General features: G+C 42.8%; 2 protein-coding genes across 7 annotated transcripts; both read right to left on the bottom strand.

Moving 5' to 3' along the window:
* Positions 1-223: 223 nt before the first annotated feature.
* On the bottom strand, positions 224-6,543 carry PPCDC (phosphopantothenoylcysteine decarboxylase). Of its 5 annotated transcripts, none has more exons than XM_087941519.1 (7): positions 6,404-6,543; positions 5,256-5,424; positions 5,081-5,176; positions 4,089-4,217; positions 2,953-3,121; positions 2,407-2,506; positions 224-1,128 (listed from the first exon to the last, which is right to left on the bottom strand). In XM_087941519.1, exons 2-6 carry the CDS (start codon positions 5,394-5,396, stop codon positions 2,421-2,423), a joined length of 621 nt encoding a protein of 206 aa, XP_087797645.1. In that variant the 5' UTR covers positions 5,397-5,424; positions 6,404-6,543; the 3' UTR covers positions 224-1,128; positions 2,407-2,420. The 5 variants fall into 5 exon arrangements, with proteins under 5 accessions (XP_087797645.1, XP_087797643.1, XP_087797644.1 ...); XM_087941517.1 differs by having other exon boundaries at positions 2,930-3,121; positions 6,404-6,537; XM_087941518.1 differs by having other exon boundaries at positions 6,299-6,492.
* A 1,155-nt stretch (positions 6,544-7,698) lies between these two features.
* On the bottom strand, positions 7,699-20,990 carry SCAMP5 (secretory carrier membrane protein 5). 2 transcript variants are annotated; one of them, XM_087941522.1, is made up of 6 exons: positions 20,933-20,990; positions 17,854-17,919; positions 16,679-16,806; positions 13,083-13,184; positions 12,038-12,155; positions 7,699-10,722 (listed from the first exon to the last, which is right to left on the bottom strand). In XM_087941522.1, exons 3-6 carry the CDS (start codon positions 16,756-16,758, stop codon positions 10,528-10,530), a joined length of 495 nt encoding a protein of 164 aa, XP_087797648.1. In that variant the 5' UTR covers positions 16,759-16,806; positions 17,854-17,919; positions 20,933-20,990; the 3' UTR covers positions 7,699-10,527. The 2 variants fall into 2 exon arrangements, with proteins under 2 accessions (XP_087797648.1, XP_087797647.1); XM_087941521.1 differs by lacking the exons at positions 17,854-17,919; positions 20,933-20,990 and adding an exon at positions 14,452-14,608.
* Between the last annotated feature and the right edge of the window lie 6,706 nt (positions 20,991-27,696).

Here is a 27,696-nt window from a genome sequence, read left to right on the forward strand (position 1 = left end):
TTCTTCTTCCCATGGGAAATCAGCTGTCCATGCTTGGGCCCCTTGAGGTGGAGATTTACGACATCAAGCAAGGTTGAATTACTTCTATTGGAGAATGTGACTTTGGGTTTTTTTTTTCCAGTTCATCGTAACTTCAAATTATTGTTAAGCAACTAGTCGTAAGTGGAGAACTACCCATCACGGGCCTGGCACCAAGCATTTAAAATGAAAAGATCTCTTGATATTTTTATCGATCTATTTATTTATAAAATTTATAGGCCGCCCATCTTACCACAGGGTAAAAACTCTCGGATAGCAGTTGTCCTGTTTGGGAGTCGAAGGGAAGAGGGACGAGTTATTGGGCTTTTTAAAAATATTTGCAATGCACTCAGGGACACAGAACAAACTCTGTGTCAACAACACCCATGAGTCTTTGTTTCACTCTTGACACTCTGATTTTATCTGACAGGACACTGACCCGTCCATGGACACAGATAAAACAGAAATAAGGTAAGCTTGGCTCCCATTTTTCTGATCAATCCCCTTTTCTCAGTACTCCCGTTGACGGTGAATTGGGAGTGATTTCACAAAATCGCTCCTCTTTCTTGGTAAAGGAATTCCTGGACGTTCTCCGCCCCTATTCACCACCCCACAAAGCAACACCCAAATCAACATGCCGAGAACATCCTGTGTTCTGGCAGAAGCACACCACACCGAGAGACAAGACGCAAAGTTGTTTCATTCTTCTTTGAGGTCAGCGTTCCTCACACCGTGAGCCCATCAGAGCAAAAGGCAGCTTCTCCCGGGGGGGTCCCTTCCCCGGACAATTCTGGGGCCCTGGGGTTCCCCCTCCCGAGCAGCCTCATCTGAAAGGAATGGGGGGTGGAGGTAAGTCCCTTGAGTCCAGCAGCGGATGGCAGAAATCACGCCTGGCAAGGCCGAGATAGGTCAAAGGGATCTGTAGCGAGCTGCCAATTCAGGAGGCGAGCTTGGCAGGAGATTCACAGAGAGGCACCAGCTTCAATCCATCCGTCTTGATCCCCCTTCTCTTCTCACAGGGCTTTCCAAACAAAAAACAAAAAACCACACCATCCTCTTGAAGCCCGTAGTGTAGACGATGCCCAGCCCAGAAGAAGGGCAGATTTCAGGCTGAAACAGGAATGGAAAGAAGCAACTTGAACAACCCACTGGAGGTGCATTGTAAGAGGACCTAAATGCATGGCCTTGGTAGAAACATATAAACGTAATAAACTGATGAAGGGAACAAGGGCGGGGTAGGATAGGGTGGGGTGGGGTGGGGTGGGGGAGTGGAGTGGAGTGGAGTGGAATGGAATGGAATGGAATGGAATGGAATGGAATGGAATGGAATGGAATATGAATAGAATAGAATAGAATAGAATAGAATAGGAATAAGAATAAGAATAGAGAAAATAAGAATAGAATATAATAGAATTAGAATAGAATAGAATAGAATAATAGAATTAAAGACTAGAATAGAATAGAATGGAATAGAATAGAATAGAATAGAATTAAAGACTAGAATAGAATAGAGTGGAATAGAATTAAAGAAATGGAATGGAATGGAATAGAATAGAATATAGAAAATAAGAAGATAGAAGAGAGAGAATTGAAGAGAAGAGAAGAAGAGAAGAGAAGAGAAGAGAAGAGAAGAGAATGAATGAGAAATGAGGAACAGAACAGAACAGAACAATAGAATTAAAGACTAGAATAGAATAGAGTGGAATAGAATTAAAGAATGGAATGGAATGGAATGAAAGAATGGAATGGAACAGAACAGAATAGAATAGTATAACATAGCACAGAATATAGAAGATTAGAATAGAATAGAATTAGAAGAGAACAGAACAGAACAGAACAATAGAATTAAAGACTAGAATAGAATAGAATGGAATAGAATAATGGAATGGAATGGAATGGAAATGGAATGGAATGGAATAGAATAGAATAGAATAGAAAATATGGAATGGAATAGAACAGAACGGAACGGAACAGAATAGAAGCTGGAAAGGACCTTGGAGAACCTATAATACCTATAATATCTATATCCTGTAAGAGCCAGTAATTCATTGAGAAGGGTTTGGTGGGGCGGGGGGGGGGCTTGTTTTAGTTTTCTTTTTAATTATTTTATTTATACTTTTACTTACTTATTTGTTCACTGTGTTACTCATTTACTTTTTAAATTTTAGTCCAATGATGGAGGGCGTGTGTTTATCCCAAGCGTCTTTAAACTCAGTTACTGAGGAACGACCCACTATCTCCCCTGGAAGTTGAGCTCCGAGCTCCCGCTACTCCTTCTGCCAAGAAAGAAGCAAACCATCTCCTTTCTAGCTTTCCTTTTGCCCATTTCCCTCTTTCCAGCCTCACGGAGTAAAAAAACAAAAATTTCCACGAAAAGCACGAGAGTACCTGCAAGTTCGGGATCAGCTCGGCTTCAGCAGGCCCCGTTGCAACAGCACCGCCTCTGTTTTTTCCACAATGGTTGAAATCTCTGCCATGGCCCCTCGGCCTGTATGACCAGAAAGCAGGGAGGTCAATTGTGGTTGTTAGGTTGGGGGTGGTGGTCTACCTGTAATGTTATCTTTCCACCTCGCCCTAATGGAATTGGAAGGAAAGCAGAGGCGATATTCAGCCGGTTCTGACCGGTTCTGGAGAACCCGTAGTGGAAATTTGGAGTAGCACAGAAAACCGGATAATCCCACCTCTGACTGGCCCCGCCCCCCTCCATTCTCTGTCTCCCATTGGGCCCCAGCTGATCGGCTGGGTCTCCTTTGGTTGCCCTGCACAGGAGAACGGAGCTGGAAAGCAGGTTAGCGGGGTGGGGAGGGAAGGGGGATTTTGCAGTATATCCTTCCCCTGCCACGCCCACCAAGCCACACCACGCCCAAGCCACGCCCACAGAACCGGAAGTAAAAAAAAAATGGAATCCCACCGCTGAAGGAGAGGCCCACCGACCTTCGTCTCCACAAACCAGTTTCTTCACTATGCAAGGGATCTCGACGTAGCCGAATTCTTTCAGTTGCCCCACCTGCCGAGCCGTGATGGGGTGCTCCCACATAAGGGTGTTCATGGCAGGGCAGAAGAGCAAAGGTTTGCTCACGTCCCAGGCACGGATGACGCACGTCTGCAGAGAAAGGCACAGCCTGAGGAGGGAATGGCCACCTGACCACAAGGAGAATGTGGTCAGACCAGGGGTGGGATTCTACCAGTTCGCACCTATTCGATAGAACCGGTTGTCAACATTCTAAGCAGTTGGGAGAACTGGTTGTTAGAAGAAATTGCAGGGCTAATCCTGTACGGAAGGCAGGAAGGAAACATTCTGGTGTTGCTTACAGAAACTGCCTCTCCGTTAACCCTTATTACATTCTTGGCAGGACTAGACTTCCTGTCTCAGGAGCATCTCTGGAGTTTTTTTTCCCCTCCTTTGCTGGTACTTTGCTTGTGTGGAGTGACCATTCCAAGTTACAGTGGCATTGAAAAAAGGGACTTATGACCGTTTTTCACGCTTACGACTGTTGCAGCATCCCCACAGTCATGAGAGGCCAGGCGAGGGGAGATGAGTGCCTCGATGTGAGTGATGTTGAGTTGGCCACACCCAGCCAATAACATGACTACCAAGCCATGTCCACCCAGTCACATGACCACCAAGCCATGCCCACCAACTAAGCCACGCCCACAGAACCGGTTGTTAAAGAAATTGAATCCCATCCCTGGGTCAGACCTTTGGAGGCGGAGGCTGGTTGATTTATATAATAAACCAAGAAATAGAGAGATTGGAAGACCATGGAGATGTTGCGTTGGTCCTAAGTGTGAAAAGGGGTCATAAGTCACTTTTTTCAGTACCGTTGTAGCACTGAACAGTCACTGAACAAACTGTTTTAAGTTGAGGACTACCTGTGCTCTATCTTGAACGGCTGACATATATCTTGGTGATGTAACTGTATCATTTGCACACCCAACATACTCGTCATATCCTCATGGTTTACACAGGTGCCATTATTGCAGAAGGTTATGAAACATCAGCTTACCACACATATCTTAATGAGGAAGAGCTGGAATTAAAAGTGTCACGCAATGTTCCAGTAACTCACCAGTAAGTTGTCACAAATGCCATTTGCAATTTTGGCAAGTGTGTTTGCATCCAAAGGAGCCACCAGCATGAGGTCAGCCCAACGCCTCAAGTCAATATGGAGCACAGGGTCGGTGCGCTTTTTCCACATCTGAGGACAAGATACTGCTTCAATTAATGTTATTCACCCAGCATGCTTCGTCGTGTTCTACATAAATACAACCCAGGTTACCTGTTGTGGTTCACCGACAGCAGGTGGAGACGGCTTAGGTCTCGGAGAGCGAGGAGTCGGATGAGGGGTCTGCGTGGGATGCAGGGATGGGGCCAGGACCATCAGGGAATGGAATGCTGCCTTCGGAGACCGTGGAGGCTGGCAGCAATGAGGAAGAGGTCCCCGAGGAGCCTGTGCCCAGTGTGAATGCGCACAGGGCTGCTCAAAGGAAAGAGCAGCTCCAGCAACATGGGTGACTCTTGTGTAAGGCTACAAGGTAATGGCCCCTCCCTTAAGAGATAAAAGCTAGCTGAGAAACCGGAGTTCTTTGCACGAAGCAAAGAAGTTTTTGCACTCAAGCCTTGTGGACGTTCGGAATATCTTGGTTGGTGTTTGCAGATTCTTTGTGTTTGAAATATTTCTTAGTAACTTTACCTAGCGTTCTTGGCAGCCTTACACAATCTTGGCAAGGCTCGTGCTTATCAGAGACAATTAATTTGAAACAGCCTTTTAAACAGGAAGGAACGGAATTCGTAAAGAATCATTAATAGGTTTTGCTGTTACGTCCGTTTCGTGTTTGTTTCCTCGGAACAAGGTTTGGGTCAGAACATTACCACACTTCCCTGTTCATCTTCCTAGGCTTGGTAAAATGAACTCAGAACCTACCAAGTTATCACAATTCAAACAGTTCAAGATATAAAAAACACAAGATAATTTGCTGCTGCGTTCTACAGTTAACAACCCAGGTGCAAATCAAAGCTGCTTAGCCATAAAGAAGATAAACCTATTTGAACGATGCTGACCTGCCATTCATCGGAGTCATCGTAGATTGTTACAGGAATCTCTTCGGCTTTATAGAAGTGTTTTGCATTTTCTGTTGTCACCACCCGAACTGCCAGCTAAAAAGAGACAAACACTGGTATGAATGAGGGGTGTCTAAAATGGAACAATAAATAAAAACAACGAAAAACTGCTCACTCCAGGTATCTTCAGAAGCTCTGCCACCAAAAGAGGCAACTTTAGCGCAGCTACGCTCCCAGTTACCCCAACGAGGATGTGGGCATTCTTCTCCGAAGATCCGGGGCAGATTGGTGGCAGAGGAGACACTGTAGCCTCCATGATCAGGCTGAGAGAGATTCTTTTTCACCTGCAAAACAAGAAAACATGAGGACTACTGCTCCAAATTAAATGCCTCTGTACTGCATTTGGTCAATTGCAAGACTCACTGGTTAATTTTACGTTCTATGTTCCACCTAGAGATGCTCATAGGGGACATGGGCAGCAGATAGATAGATAGACAGACAGCGTTTCAGATAGATTGGATGGTGGAGGGGGGGAGGGAGAGGAAGACAGGGATGGATGGATATAGATAATTGTGATAGATAGATGATAGTTAGATAGATAGATGATAGATAGATAGATAGATAGATAGATAGATAGATAGATAGATAGACAGATGATATAAATTATTGTGATTGATAGATATGATATAATTGTGATAGATATAAAATTGATAGATATAAAATTGTGATAGATAGATGATATAAATTATTGTGATTGATAGATATGATATAAATGTGATAGATATATAATTGTGATACATATATAATTGTGGTAGATATAAAATTGTGATAGATAGATAGATAGATAGATAGATAGATAGATAGATAGATAGATAGATAGATAGATAGATAGACAGATAATTGAGAGAGATGATGAGATATATGATATACAGTAGATAACTGAGATGGAGAGATGGAGAGACAGAGACAGGCAGACACAGCCGGATAAAACGCCCCTCCAACTCAGTAGCAAACCCAGCTGTTTTTCCAGTGTGACATGGGGATTTTCAGGGGCAAAACCCACCCAGGGCTTATTCCTCCTATTAAGCAAGAATCAGAAGAAAAACCCAGAGAATTGTGGGAAAACCCCAGAGAGCAACGTCTGAAGAGGCTCAATCTTTGGCCAGCCACGAAACTTCACTGGGGGAAGTAATCGCTCGTTCTTGCAGGTTGGCCTACCTTACAGGGAGGGCTTGGGGTGGGGGGACGTGAACTTGCATTCAGCTTTCCCTGCCTTCTGAGTCTAAGATCCGGCATAAAAATATGTAACGGAGGCGAACATACGTGTCCCAGGATAATGTTGCAGGATCCAATCTGGTTCGGTATAACATATAAAATCACATGTAAAAACTACATATCAAAAGGGAAGAGGCGGGGGAAGCGATAAGGGTACACAACCCACGGATCAAAAAGTTCCGGCCGGCGGATGTCAATAAAGACCGTACCTTCCGGTTCTTTCTGTATTAAAGCACTGCGGCTTTAAAGGGGGCTCAACTTCCGTTTCCTTCCCGAAGTGGTTAACGACGGCTCTAGCGGCTGGACGAACTCTTCTGACTCCACTTCCGGATAGGATGGCCATAGAGTGGATTCCTAGACCCATACGCAACTCGCTTCTCCCTCCCTCTTCAGGAGGATGGAAGCGATGCCCCAAATCGGAATTTTAGTTTTTACTTTTAGAACAGAGACCTGCAAACTTGGCAACTTTGAGACTTGTGGACTTCTAGGAGTTGCCCAGAATTTCCTAGCCAGCTGAGGAATTCTGGGAGTTGAAGTCCTATTGTCCCCATCCTGTATTCTTACTCATGTTTATACTTATATCTATTATCTTGTAAGATTGACAAAACAAACAAACAAACAAACAAATGTCCACAAGTCTTAAAGTTGCCAATTTGGAGACCTCTGTTTTAGAATGTGGACAGTGGAGCAAACACACGCTTCAGGAGCTAAGATAGGAGTCTCTGTTTTTAAGAGGAATCCTATACTTCTTCAATGGCTCTCCTGGTGCTAAATTTACTGGAAACCCCTCCTCATATTACACATTTTGTAACTTGGAAACTCTAAGCAATGTTTTTCAAACTTGGCTATATGATGAGTGGATTTCAACTCCCAGAATTCCCCTGCCAGCAAGGAATGGCTGGGGAATTCTGGGCGTTGTGGTCCACTGACCTGGCCAAGTTTAAAAAACACCGCTCTAGACTCCTGTGCAGTTTTGTCTCATTGCAGTGGAAAGACTTTTTTTTTTTTTGCAGGTTTTGGTGCTTCTATTTTAATAATGGATTTTTGCTTTTGAAAACGTGCTTTTGCCAAAACTGCCACTATGTCAAGGCACCTAAGCAATAAGACTTACCCAAAGAAAATAATTGTATCATCTGCATAAAATGGTGTGCGAATCCGCTCACGTGGTTTAACTGTGGCTTATATAAACCAAGTCCCCCTTCACACTCAAGATACCTCAATTCCCTTTCTAGCCTCTTCACCCAGTTCCCTCACAGCTTATCAGAGCTTCTCCACATACAACCCTGCATGTTGACATCGCTGTTTAAGTCTAAGCATCTACGACAGAAGGGAGCAAAAAGGCATTTTATTCATACAGTTTATTTTATTCATTAATTTCCAGGTTGACACTTTTTTCATCAGGAACAGACATGGAACAAATTGTATAATCACATGTGGTTGGATGTTTTAAAATCCCCCCTCCTTTCCCTATTGAGATATCTATTTAAAAAAAAAAAGATTGCACTGTGAATTAGATACAGTTTAAGGATTGTGATGGCCACTGCTATTCTGTGACACAATTCTTCTCTGTCGAAGGAGAATAGATATTAGTACTAGAATAAAAGGAGCCCATTTGGAATCGATGCAAATATACAGACGTCCATCTCTTGTTCAGAATAATTACACCATTCTCAGCTTCTGCCATCAGACTGTTGCGATCAGCACAGTCCAACAAATAAAAGCACTCTACGAATCAAAGAATGTACAGGAATGTTTCTCCACCTTGTCAAGGTTGAGATGTGTGGATTTCAATTTCCAGAATTCCAGTTAACTTGTTTTCTGGCAGATGTTCTGTTACTAGGTAACATTCGCCATCCCCATCAACACCATCAGAGCATTGATGACGTTACCTAGTTGGGTCAGGAAACGTCTTCAAGAAAACCTCACCAGGCTCAGAGAGCACCAAGGACCCCATAATGCTACTTTAATTGACATGCGTTGGAGAGGTTTATACAGATTAACAGAGTTAGAAGTGACCTTGTAGGTCATCTAATCCAACCCCACCCCCTGCCCAAGCAGGAAATCCTACACTATTTCTGAAAAAATGGCAGTCCAATCTCTTTTTGAAAGCCTCCAGTGATGAAATTCCCTCAACTTCTGTTCCATCAGTTGATTGTTCTCACTGTGAGAAAAAAATCCTCCTTATTTCCAGGTTGAATCTCTCCTTAATCAACTTTCATCCATTATTCCTCTGCCCTTCGGGTGCCTTGGAAAATAGTTTGACCCTCTCTTCTCTGTGGCAGCCTCTCAAATACTGAGAGGAAGGGGTCAACCTATTTTCCAAGGCACCTAAAGGCCAGAGAAGGGAACAATGGATGGAAACTGATGAAGGAGAGATTCAACCGAAAAGTAAGGAGAAATTTTCTGACAGTGAGAGTAATCAACCAATGGAACAGAAGTTGCCTTTGGAAGTTGTGGGAACTTCATCTCTTTCACGAAGAGATGGATGCCTGAGATCAACACATCTGCTTAAAGCAAGACAGCTTAACCACCTGAATGCACCCCTTCTCCACAGATGCCCAATACGGTTTGGTAGACTTGACAGATCCTGCAAAGAAGTGGAATCACGCAAGGGAACTAAGCAGAAAAGTCTGCAAGTGAGGAAAAACAGAAATCAAGATTCAATATAGGATAAAGGGTTTATCCTATATCCTATTTATTTGCAAAGCTGCCTTGATTTATTTATTATTTTGACCATCTCCCTGCAGCTACTCTTCTCGAAAGGAGGGGAGCTAATATTTGGCAAGGAAGTCAGAGCAAAACGTTAGCAGCTTGGCTGCTTCCAAAACAAGATGAATCTGTTTTTAAAATCTTAAAACCTCGAAATATGGACCGGATAATTTCAGAGAGCAAAAATACAAGCAGGTCCTCACGGAAGGAAGAATTGGGTTGGAAACCCATCCTAAAATACACATCGTGTAAAGAGAAGGACCGGGGAGACATGATAGTGGTCTTCCAATATTTGAGGGGCTGCCACAGGGAGGAAGAGGTCAAGCTATTTTCTGAAGCGCCTGTAAGCCAGACAAGGAATAATGGATGGAAACTGAACAAGGAGAGATTCAACCTGGAAATAAGGAGAAACTTTCTGACAGGGAGAACAATCAACCCATGGAACAGAAGTTGCCCTCAGAAGTTGTGATAGATTCATCCCCGGAGGCTTTCAAGAAGAGATTGGACTGCCATCTGCCAGAAACGGTGTAGGGTCTCCTGCTTGGGTTGGAGTAGAAGACCTACAAGGTCCCTTCCAACTCTGGTTATCTGTTATAGTGTGGTGGTTTAGTTTTTCCAGATGTTTTTAAAGGAAGATCTGCTTTTCATTCTATTGTTAGCTCTGATTAGAAAGTGTAGACTCGTAAAATATGAATTTGCTCAGGCTGAAAGGAAGCGGCCTAAGAAGGGAACAGAATAGAGACGATGAAAACATCCAAGACAGATGTAGGCTGTCTTGGCTTCCATCTTGATAAACAAGGCCTTCCCAGAAAAGTGAAATAAGCCCATATTTAGCCAGGTTTATAACTTGCTGGGGTTATTGCTGTGGCTTTTAGAGAGAGAAAGAGGAGGGAGTGAAAGGTTACGAAGCCGACCATCCACTGTGCTGCAGGGAGAATCGGCAACATTCAAGAATGGGTGAAATGCTCAAGGGCTTCCCTCTCGTAGAAGTGAAGACCTCTTCCCTCTTGTGCTCTGAAAAAATCTAGAAAAATCATGATCACCACAAGAAAATGTCGAAAAACACCACCGTACACAGTTTCACCTCCCCCCAAAAAGGAAAAATGAGCACACACACACACACATACAGGCACCACAGCACAACACAACTGTCCTGCGAGGCAATGCATTACTTTGTCAGAGGAGGAAGAGGAAGAAGAGGAGGAGAGAGAAGACACCACAGGAGGCCCACGGAGGGGGACCCAGGAAGAGGAAGAATAATCCAATTTAGAGATTTTCCTCGTGGAAAGGTCTCTCCCACCATCTTGCTGCCTCCACCCACCCCCACCCCCCAACCAGCAACAAGATGGTGGAATTCATCCCTTGGAAACCTACACAATCTACCCGCACCTTCAACCCACGCCTTCTTTGTTCCTTCCTTGCCCACCTAAAGCCAACATCTTCTGGGGTTCGCCTCGGGCTTCTCACATGTCATTGGGGTAGTTATAGTTAGGGGTGGCTGAGTACTGCGTTTCGGGCTGCATCATGGCATTGTGAGCGGCGCCCACGGCCACGTTTTGTGCCGCCTGCTGGACCTGGGGGTTTTTCCAGGCGCCGGTGGTCCACTCCTCCTGAGCTTTGCTGAAACTGCCGCCGCTCCCTCGGTAAAATTTGTGCACCTGCAGAGGAAGGAGAGAGAAGAAGGGATGGGTCCAGGTGTCAGCAGGCCCCCTGACGGTGTGCAATGCTTCTGCGGCACTGAATTAGAACTAGAATTGAGTAGAATTGAGTAGAGTATCATAGAGTATTGTAGAATGGAATGGAATGGAATGGAATGGAATGGAATAGAATAGAATAGAATAGAATAGAATAGAATAGAATAGAATAGAATAGAATAGAATAGAATAGAATAGAATAGAATAGAATAGAATAGAGATTGGAAAATAGAGTAGAGTAGAACAGAATTAGAATTGGAATGGAATGGAATAGAATAGAATAGAATAGAATAGAATAGAATAGAATAGAATAGAATAGAATAGAATAGAAGGAATGGGGAATTGGAATGGAATAAGATAGGGTAGGGTAGGATGAGAGGAGAGGAGAAGAGGAATATAGAATAGAATAGAATAGAATAGAATAGAATAGAATAGAATAGAATAGAATAGAAAATAGAATGGAATGGTTGGCATAAAAGTGACACATTGAAATATTGAATAACTAAATAATGAAAGATTATAATTTAATAAAAATATGTGCAAAATTACTAGATTTATATAAGCTTGTTAAATGAAAGAAATATGATTAATACTATTTAATTTGTATCAAAATGTATGACACACAGGTGCTACTGTTCACGCACTGATACGTTTGTAAAAAATAAAAAACTTGGGGAAAAAAGAATGGAATGGAGTGGAATAGAATGGAATTTAATAGAGTGGAGTGGAATGGAATGGAATGGAATGGAATGGAATGGAATAGAATAGAATAGAATAGAATAGAATAGAATAGAATAGAATAGAATAGAATAGAATAGAAGCTGGAAGGGACCTTCAAGGTCTTCTAGTCCAACTGGAACTTCACCACTAAGTGATATGATTGTTAAGTGAACTGTCACATGACCACTCTTGATTTTGTAATCTTTCTTGGTGTGGTCCTTCAGCAAATGCATTGACTGCTTGTCCCAAAGGATGGTTGCAAATGCCAATCATGGGATCCCAGAATGTCCCAACTATCCTTAAGCGCAAGGGAAGATTGCATGACCCTCCCCCCCACCATGACATCGTAGCTTTGAAAGGTGGCTAAACAAGCAGGTTGAGGACTCCCCAGAGAAGGAACAAGGCGACTCGGTTTCTCTCTTCCCTCCAGACCTTCCTTCCTCTCATGCTGTGCCTCCTTGGTTGGTAAACCCAAGGCAAATGTTATCCTTCTTTATGGATCAGCACGCTTCTTCAGAAAGAATAAAAGGCCTTCCATGGATAAGTCACTTGTTCTTACCATACTGAGAGCAATGAAGGAGAACACTGACATGGCTGTGAAGAGGATGGTGGGAATGAGCATGACAACAGCCGCGCCCACGTTGGTCCCAAAGAAAGAGATCGCTGCAATCCAGCCACTGCAGCAAGAAAGAAAAGAAAAAGAAAAGACTTTTTAGGGAATTTGGGGCATTTTCACCCATCGCTCAAGGGCGGTTTATTCTGTCTGGATCTGTTTAATCCTGAGAGGTTCAGGGTCTTAAATCAGAATGAAGGAAATTTTAAAGCAGGTGAAGGCAAAGATGCTCCTTTCAAATACAGGACTGCAAAAAGAAAAACCCTGCCTTTAATTATTTATACAAATAATTCAAGGTGGCAAACATATCTATTATTCCTTCCTCCTCCTGTTTTACCCACAACAACAAGCCTCCGAGGTGGGTTGGGCTGAGAGAGAGGGACTGGCCCAAAGTCACCCAGTTGGCTTTCATGGCTAAGGCAGGACTAGAACACCCAGCTTCCTGGTGATTGGCCCAAAATCAGCCAGCCAGCGGGACTACACATCACCATCTCCTGGAGATTGATCCAAAGTCACCCAGTCAGCTTTTTTGGCTAAGGGAGGACTAGAACTCACCACCTCCTGGTGATTGGCCTAAAATTGGCCTTTAGTGTTTAAGGCAGGACTTAAACTTCCAGCCTCCTGGTGATTGGTCCAAAGCCACCTAGCTGGCTTTAAAGTCTAAGGCAGGACTAGAACTCCCAGCCTCCTGGTGATTGGTCCAGTCCCCCAGTCAGCTTTCATGGGTAAGGCAGAACTAGATCTCCCAGCCTCCTGGTGATTGGTCCAAAGCCACCCAGTCAGTTTTCATGGGCAAGGCAGAACTAGAACTCCCAGCCTCCTGGTGATTGGCCCAAAGTCACCCTATCAGCTTTCATTTTACCAAGTCCATCAGAAAGTTTTCTGCCCGTCTTATCCAACTAGGGATCTGCGGCAAAAGCTAGATCTCAAGCGCCACGGACGCCGATCAAACACCAGAAGGCTGAAACAGCAACAACCGTCCCAAACTTACCAAACTCCCCAGCCGGGGATGCCGACGGCTTGAATGATGCTGATCACGAGCTGCGCCATGAAGGTGAAGAAGAAAGCCATGAAGCTGAAGGAGCTGTCCGTCCTGCAAATAAAATAAAAAAGAAGGTACTGTCTACTCAAACCTCAGCAGCTTCCTGAGGGGTGGACTTCAACTCCCAGAATTCCCCAGAGAGGCAGAGTCACGGCAAGGATCGCTGGTTGCTGCCATCCAATTCAGATTCCCATACAGTTGCCTGGGCCTCCGCTTTGTTTTTATATATTATCTTTTACTCATTAAATGTGAAACTCAGTCAACTGAACATTTAAAAATAAATCACAAATATCACTGAATGGCTCTGATGGTTGATACAGGTTGCTTCCAGCATCCTAGGTATCAACCAAGTATCTAGGATGCTGGCAGCAACCTATAGCAACTATGAGCGCCAGTCAATGGTATTTGTGATACATTTTTAAATGTTCAGTTGCCTGAGTCTCATGTCTCATGAATAAAAGAGATAATAGTAATAATAATTTGTGATACTTTTTAAATGTTCAGTTGACTGAGTTTCATATTTAATGGATAAAAGATAATATAAAAATTGTTATTATTGTTAATATTGGTTAATCTTTAGTGAGATTCACACAGCCTTTGGGGCTCAACAGCTTGAGTCCTAACCAAGGACCTAGGAACTGTTAAGGTAACTTAAGTATTAAGGTAAATTATTATTATTATTACTATTACTATTATTACTATTGTTGTTGTTGTTGTCTCTTTTATCCATTAAACATGAAACTTAGTCAACGAACATTTAAAAATGTATCAAAAATCCAGTGGCTGGCTCTGATGGTTGATACAGGTTGCGGCCAGCATCCAAGGTATCAACCAAGTATCTTCTTAAAATTATTATTATTATTATTATTATTATTATTATTATTATTATTATTATTATTTTACCCCCTTGCAAGGCAGAGAGATTGCTTAAACAAGCCGTCTTTTTTAAAGCTGATATTCTCCCCAAGCAACAGGACTCTAAAACAAACGCTAAGGATGATTTAATAAGCTCAGCTCACTGGCCTTAATTGGTTGATTAGATCTCTCCTGTCAGCTCCCAACTCCTGCCTGAAACTGACCAGGCCTTAATCAGTTTCTCACCAAAAGCTTTTGCTGTCAGTCCATACACACATATAAATGGTTTTTTTTTTAAAAAAAATGATGGTTTATCACTGCTGTGTTTGTGAGCGGTGGCTAACCCAAGTAGTCACTAAACGAGGAGCAGCTATAAGGAGGAGCTTCCAGGGGAGGGGAGGAGATGCATCATTGCAGAAAAAGAAGGGAGAAACGGAAGAAAAGACCCCACCCTATCACTTACTTGAAAGCTTTGTAAATAGGTCTAAACCAGCAGACGTAGGAGCAGGGTGTAAAGAGAATAAGCCAAAGGATTGCCAGTCCAAAGTTAACAGCTCCGCCTCCTCCAATCAGCCATGCAAGGCAACCGATCAGATTGACTGCCAAGGTGATGCTATTCACTGCAGACACAGTTATAGAAACAGGGAGAGAGAGAGAGAAGAGACAGAGAAAGAGAGAGAGAGAAAGAGAGAGAAGAGAAAGACAAAATGAGAGAGAAAGAAAGAGAGAGAGAGAGAGACAAAGAGAGAAAATGAGAGAGAGAAAGGAAGGAAGAAAAAGACAGAAAAAATGACAGAAAGAGAGAAAGAGAAAGAAAATGAGAGAGAGAGAATGAGAGAGAGAAGAGAAACAGAGATAAAATGAAAGAGAAAGAGAGAATGAGAGAGAGAAGAAAAAGACAAAAAGAAAGAGAGAGGAAGAGAGACAAAGACAAAATGAGAGAGAAAGAGAGAGAAAGAGACAAAGAGAAAATGAGAGAGAGAGAAAGGAAGGAAGAAAAAGACAGAAAAAATGACAGAAAGAGAGAAATGAGAGAGAAAGAAAATGAGACAGAGAAAGAGAGAGAGAGAGAGAGAGAGAAAAATGAGAGAGAATGAAAGAGAGAAGAAAAAGACAAAATGAGAGAAAGAGAGAGGAAGAGAGACAAAGAGAAAATGAGAGAGAAAGAGAGAGAAGAGAAAGACAAATGAGAGAAGAGAAAGAGAAAATGAGAGAGACAAAGGGAGAGAAAATGAGAGAGAAATAGAGAAAGAGCAAGAGAGAGAGAAAAGAAAGACAAAGAAAATGAGAGAGAGAGAAAATGAGACAGAGAGAGAGAGAAAGGGAAAAAGAACAAGAAACAGAGAGAGAGAGTAAGGAGGAGAGAAAGAGACAACGGGGAGAAAGAGAGAGAAGGAGCAAAGAAGCCGATCACACAGCCGGAGATAAACAGAACTCACTGAAGATCCTAGTTCAGAAAATAGATTCTTCCCTGTTTTTAAACTATACAGGTTGTCCTCAACTTATGACCACAATTGAGACCAAAAAAATAGGTTGCCCAGTGAAAATTTCCTAAGTGAGTTTTGCCCCATGCTACGACCTTCCCTGCCACAGTTGTTACGTTAATTGCTGCAGTTGTTAAGTAAGTCACATGGTTGTTAAGTGAGCCTGGCTTCCCCATTGACTTTCCTTGTCAGAAGGTCGCAAAAGGGGATCACACTGCAGCCGTCATAAATATGAGTCAGTTGCCAACCGCCTGAATTTTGATCATTTTCGACCATGGGATGCCTCAGTGATCGTTAAGTGTGAAAAACGGTCCTAACTCACTTTTTTCAGTGCCGTCGTAACTTTGAAACAGTCACTAAAATGAACTGTAAAATAAATCGAGGACTCCCCGTACAGTCGTTAATTCATGGCCATTCTTAAGAGGGTCCCCATCTGACCGTGGCTGATTTTATGACCCTTTTTTTTATAGGGGTCATTATGCAAACCCAATGTTCATGAATACAACACAGTTGTTGTATTGTATGAGTTGTTCACTATGGAGCATTTTTTGCTGGAAATTTTATTCCAGAAAAATAAAAAATAAAGTAAAGTAAAGTAAAGTAAAGTAAAGTAAAGTAAAGATAATAAATAAAATAAAATAAAATAATGAATAAATAAAATAAAATAAAAATAAAATAAAAATAAAGTAAAATAAATAAAATAAAAATAAAGTAAAATAAATAAAATAAAAAAATAAAGTAAAGTAAAGATAATAAATAAAATAAAATAAAATAAAATAATGAATAAATAAAATAAATTAAAAAATAAGTAATAAATAAATAAAGTAAAATAAATAAAATAAAATAAAAAAATAAAATAAATAAATAAATAAAATAAAAAAATAAAGTAAAATAAATAAAATAAAAATAAAGTAAAGTAAAGTAAAGATAATAAAATAAAATAAAATAAAATAATGAATAAATAAAATAAATTTAAAAATAAGTAATAAATAAATAAATAAATAAATAAAAAATAAAGTAAAATAAAGTAAATAAAAAATAAAGTAAATAAAAAATAAAGTAAGTAAAATAAATAAAATTAAAATAAAATAAAACTATATATATAAGTTTTAGTTAGAGCAATGCAGTTTATTCTCTCTTTTTTTTTCTCTGCGGCTTTTGCCGGGTTTATTTATTTCCCGTCAAGCCAACGGACGCTGAACTCACACATCCAGAGGTAGTAAAGACGCTTGACCGTGGTTCTGTGAAGGGGTGGAATTTCCTCGTCGAAATCCTGGTAAAAACATGGCTTCAGGGGGATGAATCGGGGCAGAGGGGGAAATTGTTCACTCTTTCTGCAATGAAAGCAAAAAGTCATTTTGGGGGAGCTGTGGTTCCCTCTTCCCAAACTGAAAAGCAAAGCAAATCCTGAGCAGTTATCTAAGATAAAACAAAAAAACCCAACATTTTATATGTCATACAGATAGTCCTCCACTTACGACCATAACTGAGCTCAAAATGAGACATCGCTTCAGTGAATTTGGTCCCGTTTTACGACTTTTCCTTGCCATGGTCGTGAAGTGAACCCCTGCAGTTATTAAGTTAGTTACACGGTTGTTAAATGAATATGTCACAAAAGGGGATCACAATGACACTGCAACCTTCATAAATAGGAATCTGTTGCCGAGGGCCTGAATTGTGAACATGGGGATTCTGCAACGGTCATAAGTGTGAAAAAAGGTCACAGGTCACTTTTGTTAAGGGTGTTGAACGGTCGCTAAATGGACTGTTGTAAATTGAGGACTCCCTGTATGCCGTCAGGTGGAAAGACAAGGTCCACACATGAAGGTCCAATTAAACTGATCGATTGCTAAAAGCCTAGGTGCGCCTGCTTAGAGTTAGATAAGAGTCCACAGAAGTCAAGAAGTGTGGGATTTAGTTTGCTTGTGACTACGTAAGGGTTCTAGGCTGACCCCTCTTTTAACTCCACCCCCAGTTTCTGCCAGCTCCTTCTATGTGTAACTACTACAAAGTTACTGCTCAGGTTAAAGCCTTGGCATTCCCAAATTTTGCTCAAAGCATCAATCCTTTACACAACATTTACTTTAATTTTCTAAGATTTCTTTTAAAATCCTTCCTTTATTAATTTTTATAAATAATTCCAGGCAGTAAATGTTACCCAATACTCCAAAGGTCTTCAAACTTGGCAAGTTTGAAGACTTGTGGTCTTCAACTCCCAGAATTCCTGAGCTAACAGGACTGGAGGAGGAATTCTGGGAGTTGAAGTCCATAAGTCTTAAAGCTGTCAAGTTTGAAGACCCCTGCAATACCCCTTCCTCTTCCTTAATTTCCCCATAACACGACAAGATTAACTCCAAAGGTCAAATTTACCATTCACTTACCTCCCATGGTGTTTCTTTGTCTTCAATGTATTGTGTATTGCGTAGAAGAATGCTCAGGTCAAGAAGCTGAAGTAGAAACAAAGAGGTGGATAGTGTTGTTATAACATCGAGCTACTAGAGGGCATTCATTTGGCTTGCACCCCTGAATATTTTTATGGCCTCTTAGAGAAACAAGGCTGGGTAAGTAAGACCACACCTGGGATACTGCTTCCAGTTTCGGTCACCACGTGACCAAAAAAGATGTTGAGGTTTTGGGGAAAAGTGCAGAGAAGAGCAACTATAAGATGATCAAAGGTCTGGAGACTAAAACATACAAAGAAGAACGGTTGCAGGATTTGGCTAAGTCTAGAGAACAGATGAGAGCAGAATTCAAATATTTGAAGGGCTGCCAACCAAGAAGAGGGGATCAACTTATTCCCCAAAGCAACAGAAGGCAGGACAAGAAACAATAGATGGAAACTCATCAAGGAGAGAAGCAACCTGGAACTGAGGAGGAATTTTCTAGCTGTGAGAACAATTAACCAGTGGGACACCTTGCCTCCGGAAGTTGTGAATGCTCCAACACTGGAAGTTTTTAAGAAGAGATTGGATAGCCATTTGTCTGTGATGGTCTAGGGTCTTCTGCTTGAGTAGGGGGCTGGACTAAAAGACCTCCAAGGTCCCTTCAGGCTCTATTCCAATTGATCTTAGGTAGACAAAGCCATTTGGTCATTGTCAACCTGCTAATATTATTGAAACCTACTGAATGATAACCATCTATTGCCATTCTCCGGCACAATATTATGGTGTTGTTTTTTAATGTTTTGACCTATATTTTATATTTTATCTTGCATGTTCCTTTGTGCACGTGCAACTCTTAGAGAAGGACAGGTTCTCCGCCACGGTTTTAAATGTAGATCTGGGGGGAATAATAAGATAACTGGAATCACAGCGTGTAAACTTGGAGGAAATGAGATACGTCTCTTAGTAAAGCTATTCCAGGCCTTTGGTTGAGTCTGTTTATCCCGCCTCTGGATTAGGCAGTAAGATGGTCAGCGCAGATCAGAAGTGGCCTATTTCAAGATAGTCAGAGTCTCTCTCTCTCCCTCTCTTTCTTTCTCTCTCTCTTCTTCTCTCTCTCCTTTCTTTCTTTCTCTTTCTCTCTCTCTCCTTTCTTCCTCTCTCTTTCCCCCTCTCTCTCTCTTCCTCTCTCTTGTTCTGTCTTTCTTTCTCTCTTTCTCCCTCTTTCTCCCTCTCTTTCTCTCTCTCTCCTCCCCTCTCTCTCTCTCTCTCTCTCTCTCTCTTCTCTTTCTCGCCCTCTCCTTTCTTTCTCTCTCTTCCTCTCTTTCTCTCTCCCCTTTCTTCTCTCCTCCCCTCTCCTTTCTCTCTCCCCCCCCTCCTTTCTCTCTCTCTTTCTCTCTCTCCCCTCTTTCTCTCTCTTCTCTCTCTCTCCTTTCTCTTCTTTCTTTCTTTCTTTCTTTCTTCCTTCCTTCCTTCCTTCCTTCCTTCCTTCCTTCCTTCCTTCCTTCCTTCCTTTCTCTTCCCTCTTCTTCTACATTGCAAAATCTTTTCTTTCTTTCTTTTTCACTTCTCCCGAAGCCAATTGGTTCAGTAGCATCTGCCTGAAGTCTCCAGAGGTGACTTGAATGAACTAACCCAAGGGACTCTTGATCCAAATTTCTCCCAAGGAAAAGAATCAAGAGAATTGGAAGCCTATGAACCAACCTCCAGCCTCACGATCAGCCTGGTTACTGGTAACCCTGGGATCTGTAGAATTCTGGGAGTTGAAGTCCACCCATCTTAAAGTGGCCAAGACTGTGCAACCCTGGCTTAGAGCAACGTGTGAGCCCAGGTAATGTGCTTTCTCTATTAGCAGTTAAATTCTGGCAACTATGGCTTATTTCAAATCAAACTTTTACTACCATTACAAATCATGACTTATTTAACTTCCTTTTTACAACCCTGGAGTCCTTTAATTTGGTATGGAGTCAGGGCAACTGGTTGGAGATATTCAATGGCTTAGGATCATGTGTGAACTGAGCCACAGGCCTTTTAGGCAGATCCTGCCACCACGGTTAATTTTCAACTATGTTCTGCACCCTCTCTGGTCTCTGGACAACATCTAACAGGAGAACCTCCGCATTGAACAAAAATACATATATTTTACACCTCTCCTTCTGTTTGAGAAGGGCCTCTACACCAGCACTGTAAATTGAAATGCACACAACACGGAACTACACCCACAGAGTTTACTAAATGCAGGTGATAAAACACGTCATTGCCTTGGAGTAAAAAAAGCATTGCTTGAGAAATGCCAGTTACGAGCGGAGATCAACAGCACCTACTGGCTAGGTTTCCCAATTTGACTCCGGCGCCCAAGGTGGGTTTGTGAGCCTCCTGAGGCTTCCTGGAGAAAATGGATCCTTGGCTCTTCTCCGGCAGAGCCCAGTTCACCCCCGACAGGTGGATTTAGCAAAACATGAGACTAGCGTTTTGGTTTAAAGCACCTTTGCACCCTCCAGCGAGGAAAATGGCAGAGGAGGAAGAGGAAGAGAGAAGGAAGGAAGGAAGGAAGGAAGGAAGGAAGGAAGGAAGGAAGGAAGGAAGGAAGGAAGGAAGGAAGGAAGATCTTCCCCTTAATCCCGCTAGCCAAATCTCCTGCTTGCCTGGCCTCTGCTGCTTCTGAAGGAATGAATGAATGATCTTAGATCCTATCAGGGCTAAGAACTGCAGGGAGGAGGAGGAGGAGGAGGAAGAGGAGGAGGAGGAGGAAGCCTCCATCAACAATTTGCGGTTGTCGCGGAGGAGAAGGGGGGAGGAATTCATCCCAGGGTTCCTAGGAAAGATGAGCTGATCTGCCGATCCGCTGAGCCACTGGATCACTTCTGCTGGTTGGGGAGGGGGAGGGAGGAGGCCGCGGGGACGGGGACGGGGACGGGGGGTTGAGGGAAGAGGGGAGGAAAGACCCCTTCCCAAAGGCTTCTCCTCTCCCAAAGGCCGGCCAACCCTAGCCAGCAAAGGCTCCACGATCCCCCCCACATTCTCCTATCCTCCCCCATCCGCCTCCCGCTCTCCATTGCGGAAGGAAGGCCTAAAGGACTCACCGCCGCTCGCCGCTCTTGGGGCCCCGCGCGGGATCCCGGTCTCCGCAGCCCCCCACGCCGGCTTCCCTCCCTCCCCCGCCCGCCCGCCCGCCGGCGCCCGCCCGCCCGCCCGCTACTGCAGAGCCGCGGCTCTGGGCGAGGACCGGCCGTTTGGCTTCCCCGCGCCCGGCGGGGCGGCTGTCTCCGGCGGCGGCGGGGCGAGCGCGCAGGCGGAGCGGAGCGGAGCGGAGCTGTCGGCGCTGTCCAGGGTGCTGACGCGCTCGGGGGGGGAGGGGGTCGGAGGGGGAGGGGCTTGCCCGGGGAAAGGGGCGGAGCTTGCGGGGTTGTTTACCCGATTTCCAATCACAAGGGCAAGAGCAGGCTTGGCGGGTGTGTGTGTGTGTGTGTGTGTGTGTGTGTGTTGAGTGTTTATTTATTGATTTTTTTTTATTTATTCATTTTGTCGAGCGATTATAAGATAACAGGTATAAGTATAAACACAGTTATGAATTCATGAAGTGGATACGTATAATGTTCTGTCCCACGATTTCACCTATGCAAAGAATTGGACATTTATTTATTTATTTATTTAGTCGAGCAATTATAAGATAACAGGTATAAGTATAAACACAGTTATGAATCCATGAAGTGGATACGTATAATGTTCTGTCCCACGATTTCACCTATGCAAAGAATTGGACATTTATTTATTTATTTATTTAGTTGAGCAATTATAAGATAACAGGTATAAGTATAAACACAGTTATGAATCCATGAAGTGGATACGTATAATGTTCTGTCCCACGATTTCACCTATGCAAAGAATTGGACATTTATTTATTTATTTATTTAGTCGAAAGCAATTATAAGATAACAGGTATAAGTATAAACACAGTTATGAATCCATGAAGTGGATACGATAATGTTCTGTCCCACGATTTCACCTATGCAAAGAATTGGACATTTATTTATTTATTTATTTAGTCGAGCAATTATAAGATAACAGGTCTAAGTATAAACACAGTTATGAATCCATGAAGTGGATACGTATAATGTTCTGTCCTACGATTTCACCTATGCAAAGAATTGGACATTTATTTATTTATTTATTTAGTTGAGCAATTATAAGATAACAGGTATAAGTATAAACACAGTTATGAATCCATGAAGTGGATACGTATAATGTTCTGTCCCACGATTTCACCTATGCAAAGAATTGGACATTTATTTATTTATTTATTTAGTCGAGCAATTATAAGATAACAGGTATAAGTATAAACACAGTTATGAATCCATGAAGTGGATACGTATAATGTTCTGTCCCACGATTTCACCTATGCAAAGAATTGGACATTTATTTATTTATTTATTTAGTCGAGCAATTATAAGATAACAGGTATAAGTATAAACACAGTTATGAATCCATGAAGTGGATACGTATAATGTTCTGTCCTACGATTTCACCTATGCAAAGAATTGGACATTTATTTATTTATTTATTTAGTTGAGCAATTATAAGATAACAGGTATAAGTATAAACACAGTTATGAATCCATGAAGTGGATACGTATAATATTCTGTCCCACGATTTCACCTATGCAAAGAATTGGAAATTTATTGATTGATTGATTTTTTTTATTTATTTATTTAGTCGAGCAATTATAAGATAACAGGTATAAGTATAAACATAGTTATGGATCCATGAAGTGGATACATATAATATTCTGTCCCACGATTTCACCTATGCAAAGAATTGGACATTTATTGATTGATTTATTTAGTCGAGCAATTATAAGATAACAGGTATAAGTATAAACATAGTTATGGATCCATGAAGTGGATACATATAATATTCTGTCCCACGATTTCACCTATGCAAAGAATTGGAAATTTATTTATTTTTTTATTTAGTCGAGCAATTATAAGATAACAGGTATAAGTATAAACATAGTTATGGATCTATGAAATGGATACGTATAATGTTCTGTCCAATGAGTTCAATGATTGCAAAGAATTGGACATTAGATGCATCTCGACATAACTGTGAGTTACCTTGTGGATACTTAATCTAATCCAATAAAAGAAACTTTGTATGGAAGAATTTGTAGAGTTATTCTGTCCGTCTTTTTATTCAGCAAGTGAATCAAAGGACAGAATACATAAGAAAAATAAAAAGAAACAATAGGACAGGGATGGTAGGCACGATTGGTGCTCTATGCACTCCCCGTACAGACCTCTTAGGAAAGGGTTGAGGTCAATAGTAGATAGTCTAAGGTTAACATTTGGGGGGATTGGGGAAGAAACCACAGAGTCAGGTAGAGTATTCCAGACATGGACCCCTCTGTTGCTGAAGTCGTATTTCCTGCAATCAAGTTTGGTGCGATTTACCTTGAGTTTGTATCTATTGTTTGCTCTTGTCTTGTTATGGTTGAAGCTGAAGTAGTCATTGACAGGTAGGACATTGCAGTAGATAATTTTATGTACTATACTTAGATTGGACTGAAGGCAACGTAGTACTAGGTTTTCTAGGTCTAGAATTTCGAGTCTGGTGGCATAAGGTATTCTACAATGAATAGAGGAGTGGAGAACTCTTCTTGTGAAATATTTCTTTCCACTGTGTTAATATCAGATACGTAATGTGGGTTCCAGACTGATGAGCTGTATTCGAGTATTGGTCTAGCAAATGTTTTGTATGCTCTAGTTAGTAGTGTGATATTACCAGAGTTGTGGGGGCGGGGTGGTGTCTTCAGGTAGAAAGTTGGGGGAGGAATACATGACCTATTTCCCACCCTCCTGATTTTCCCCGCGTGAGCTGGAAATCTTGGCTCTGCCAGTTGGGTTGAGTCACTAATGGGGGAATATCAACCCTGGAAGCAATTTGGAATGGACACCCTTCGAATGGTGTGGGAGGATGAAGGGATCTGCGGGGCGGGGGGTGAAATTGCAGACTACAGGAATCATTTGCACCACCACTCAGGTGGTGCTGAGGACACAGATAAACCTGCAAGTGACCTCAACGGCTCTCCCCAAAGCATGCAAATGACCAGCTGCCTGCAAGCGGTATAAATCCTTCCGTTCCCCACCATCCAGTTAGAGCTGAAGATGCTTCTTGGATGAGAAGTGAAATGTCTGCAAAATTAAAAAAAACACAAGAAAGTCCAATTGCTTGTTGAAAAAAAGGCACCTTTGGGACAACCAAATGACCTGGAGGACTTCTGCGGACTTTTAGCTGTACAATTTGGGATGATCGCCCTTGGAATGGCGTGAGATGAACAGATTTCCAGAAAAAAAAATGGCAGACGACAGGAACCATCAGCATTATTCAGGTGATGCTGAGGACACAGATAAACCTCCAAGTGGCCTCAGTGACCCTCTAAAAGGATGCAAATGACCAGCAGCCTTGCAAGGAGTATCAATCCTTCCATTCCCCACCAACCAGTCAGAACTGACGAAGCTTCTTGGATGAGAAGTGAAACATCTTCAAAAAAACAAACAAGAAAGTCCAGTTGCCTCTTGAAATAAGCACCTTTGAGACACACTGGAGGGGATTAGTTGACTACCCCATTCCCTAAATATTCTGCTTCCTTTCCTTCCGGTCTTTAATTATAGCTTCCATTTTAATGCAATCTTAAGGTGATTCTATAGACAGGGTGCCCTCAACTCACAAACACAATGGAGCCCCAAGTTTCAGTTGCTAAGCGAGACATTTATTAAGGGAGTGTTTCCACACACGCATCCATTTTAGGAGCTTTTCTTGCCACAGGCCTTAAGTGTATCCCTGCCATTGTTAAGTACGCTGTTGCACTGCCAGTAACAACCCGGTTGTTAAGTGAATCGGGCTTCCCATGGCCTTTGCTTGTCAGAAGGTCGCAAAAGGGATCACATCACACACACACTTCTTCACACACACACACACACACACACACACACACACCGAGACAGTGCAGGCCGTCATAAATATGAGTCAGTTTCCAAGAGTTTGAATTTTGATCATGGGACCATGGGGGAATGCTGGTAAGGGTCGTAAGGGTGAAAAACCGGTCATAAGTCACTGAACAATAGTGTGTGTGTGTGTGTGTGTGTGTGTGTGTGTGTGTGTTTATTGTAATGTTGTTTATTGAGGGGGTTTCCAACCTGGGCAACTTTAAGATTTGTGGACTTCAACTCCCAGAATTCCTCAGCCAGCTTTGCGGCTTGCTTTGCTGGCTGAGGAATTCTGGGAGTTGAAGTCCACAAGTCTTAAAGTTGCCCAGGTTGGAGACCCCTAGTTTATTGTAATGGCGTAAGCCGCTCAGAGTCGCCTGCTGAAGGTCTCCTTGCGACCACTAGGTGGCAGGCTTTACTTTCTGCATTCGCTTTCTTACTCCGCATTAGTTTCTCAATTATTTATTTATTCATTGATTAGATTTGTATGGCTGCCTATTTGCCATGGCGATTCAAGGCAGACTTATACAACATGTAAAAGCACAATTTAAAAACAATATAACTCATAAAATCAAATAAATTAATATAGCAAAATCAACCCCCTCTCCCCCACAGCCACAGCAGATTACATGAGCCATTTAATGGCCTCCAGAGGTGGGATTCAGCCGGTTCTGACCAGTTCTGGAGAACCGGTAGAGGAAATGTTCGGTAGTTCAGAGAACCAGCAAATCCCACCTCCGACTGGCCCCTTTGCCATCTATTCTCCGCCTCCTGAGCCCCAGCTGATCGGCTGGCTCTTCTTTGGTTGCCCTGCACAGGAGAACGGAGCTGGAAAGCAGGTTAGTGGGGTGGGGAGGGAATGGGGATTTTGCAATAATCTTCCCCCAGGAGTGGGGAAGGAATGGAGATTTTTACTGTGTCCTTCCCCTGCCACACCCACCAAGCCAACCCACCAAGTCACACCCACAGAACCGGTAGTAAAAACAATTTGAATCCCACCACTGCTGGGTTCCAACCCTCTCTGGGTTCCCCAGGCCCGCTGGCAGAACCAGGTCTTCTTCAGTGCCTTCCAGAGAGTGCTAGAGAGGGGGCCATTCTAATCTCTGGGGGAAATGATGTTCCAGAGAGAGGGAGCCACCACGGAGAAGGCCCCACCAGGTGTATCTCCCTCAGGGGTGGGACCCACAGCATTCCCTGCCTCACTGCTCTGATGGGTCAGGTAGATATGACTGGCAAGAGACGGTCATCCCTCAGATCACCTGGTTCCCAAGCCATGAAGGGCTCTAAAGGTGACAACCAGCACCTTGAATTGCACCTGGAAGCAAATCGGCGGCCAACGCAGCTCCTGCAGGAGAGGTGACACATGTGCACACCGGGATCTGCATAAAACCATGCATTTTGCACCAACGGGAGCCTCCAGATGCTCTTCAAGGGCAGCCCCATGCAGAGCGTGTTGCAATAATCAAGACGGGAAGTGACTTAAGGCATGAGGGACTGCGAGTAGGGATTGTTGTTATTCGAGGCAAGAGAATATGTAGTCCTCGACTTATGGTGACAATTAGGACCAGAATTTCCATCGCTAAGCAAGGCAGCGAGTTGCACTCCGTTTTACAACCCGTTTTGCCGCCGTTGTTGTGAATCACGCAGTGGTCAGCCAATCAAGGTTCCCCTGCATTGACTTTGAGCTAGAAAAAAAGTGGAATAGATAGCACCACCGCTAGATGGACTTGCAACTGGCTGACAAACCTTATTCAGTGAGTAGTCCTTAATAGGTATAGGGCTTCCTTATAGAGCAGGGGGTTGGACTAGAAGACCTCCAAGGTCCCTTCCAACTCTCTAAGCCTGTTGTTCTGTTATTCTCCCCAAAGGGCTAACCAACTGCACTGTTTGGGACTCAGCTAGAGAGCTGCTCAACTTCCTCCCAGCTGCAATGCAACCTTAGACGGAGACCGAAGGGTTGATGCCAAGCACAGATAGAAAGGCATGTGGTGCCCAGTGCCAATGTTTCTGTATCAGGTGCTCCAATTTTCCATATTGCCCCGATAAAGGACAGGAGGGATGGAAGGAAACGAGGAGGGCCAGCGATCTGGTTACAGTATACAGCTTTTTTAGGCCAGGTTTTCAACTGATAGTATTTTGTGTTGAGTCTTTCAAGCATCTCGGTTATTATAGACGCAGGGAAGCTATAGGACAAATGAGGGAGGGAGGAAAGGAAAATGAAATGGAAGGAAGGAAGATAGGAAGGAAGGAAGGAAGGAAGGAAGGAAGGAAGGAAGGAAGGAAGGAAGGAAGGAAGGAAGGAAGGAAGGAAGGAAGGAAGACAGGAAGGAAGGAGAGGGAGGAAAGGGGGGATATGGGAGGGAGAGGCAAGAAGAGAGGAAAGGGGGAAGAAGACAAAGGAGGAGATGGAGAAAAGGGAGGGAGGGAGGGAGGATCATAGCAAGAAAAAGTTTTTAAAAACTCCAAAGATAAAAAAAGATAAAAAGAAAACATTGCTATTCCATGAAATAATACATTAAGCGATGTGATGGAATTTGTTAAAACTAGTTTGAAACATCTGAATCTCAATGCATGAATTTGATCCTTTTTTAAGGTTGGGAACAGTGACAATTTGTCGTAAAGTTCATCCTGCCTCCATCCTTTTTAAAAAAAAACAGTGTCTGTTTCTGGTGTGTGTGTGTGTGTGTGTGTGTGTGTTTGAGTGTGAAACCTGGCAGCAGAGATGCTGCTATCCTCATGCACAATTTCATCCACATAACCCGAGGCAGCTTCGAGGCCAACCCTGGCCAGAAACCACCGAGAATCAACTATTTGGAGACTCACAAGGCCATAAATACTAAATTTTGCATGTGAGAAA

Source organism: Pseudonaja textilis, chromosome 13 (genome assembly GCF_049901715.1).
Source record: "Pseudonaja textilis isolate UNSWEBS1 chromosome 13, rPseTex1.2, whole genome shotgun sequence".
In the NCBI taxonomy this organism is placed as follows: Eukaryota; Metazoa; Chordata; class Lepidosauria; order Squamata; family Elapidae; genus Pseudonaja; species Pseudonaja textilis.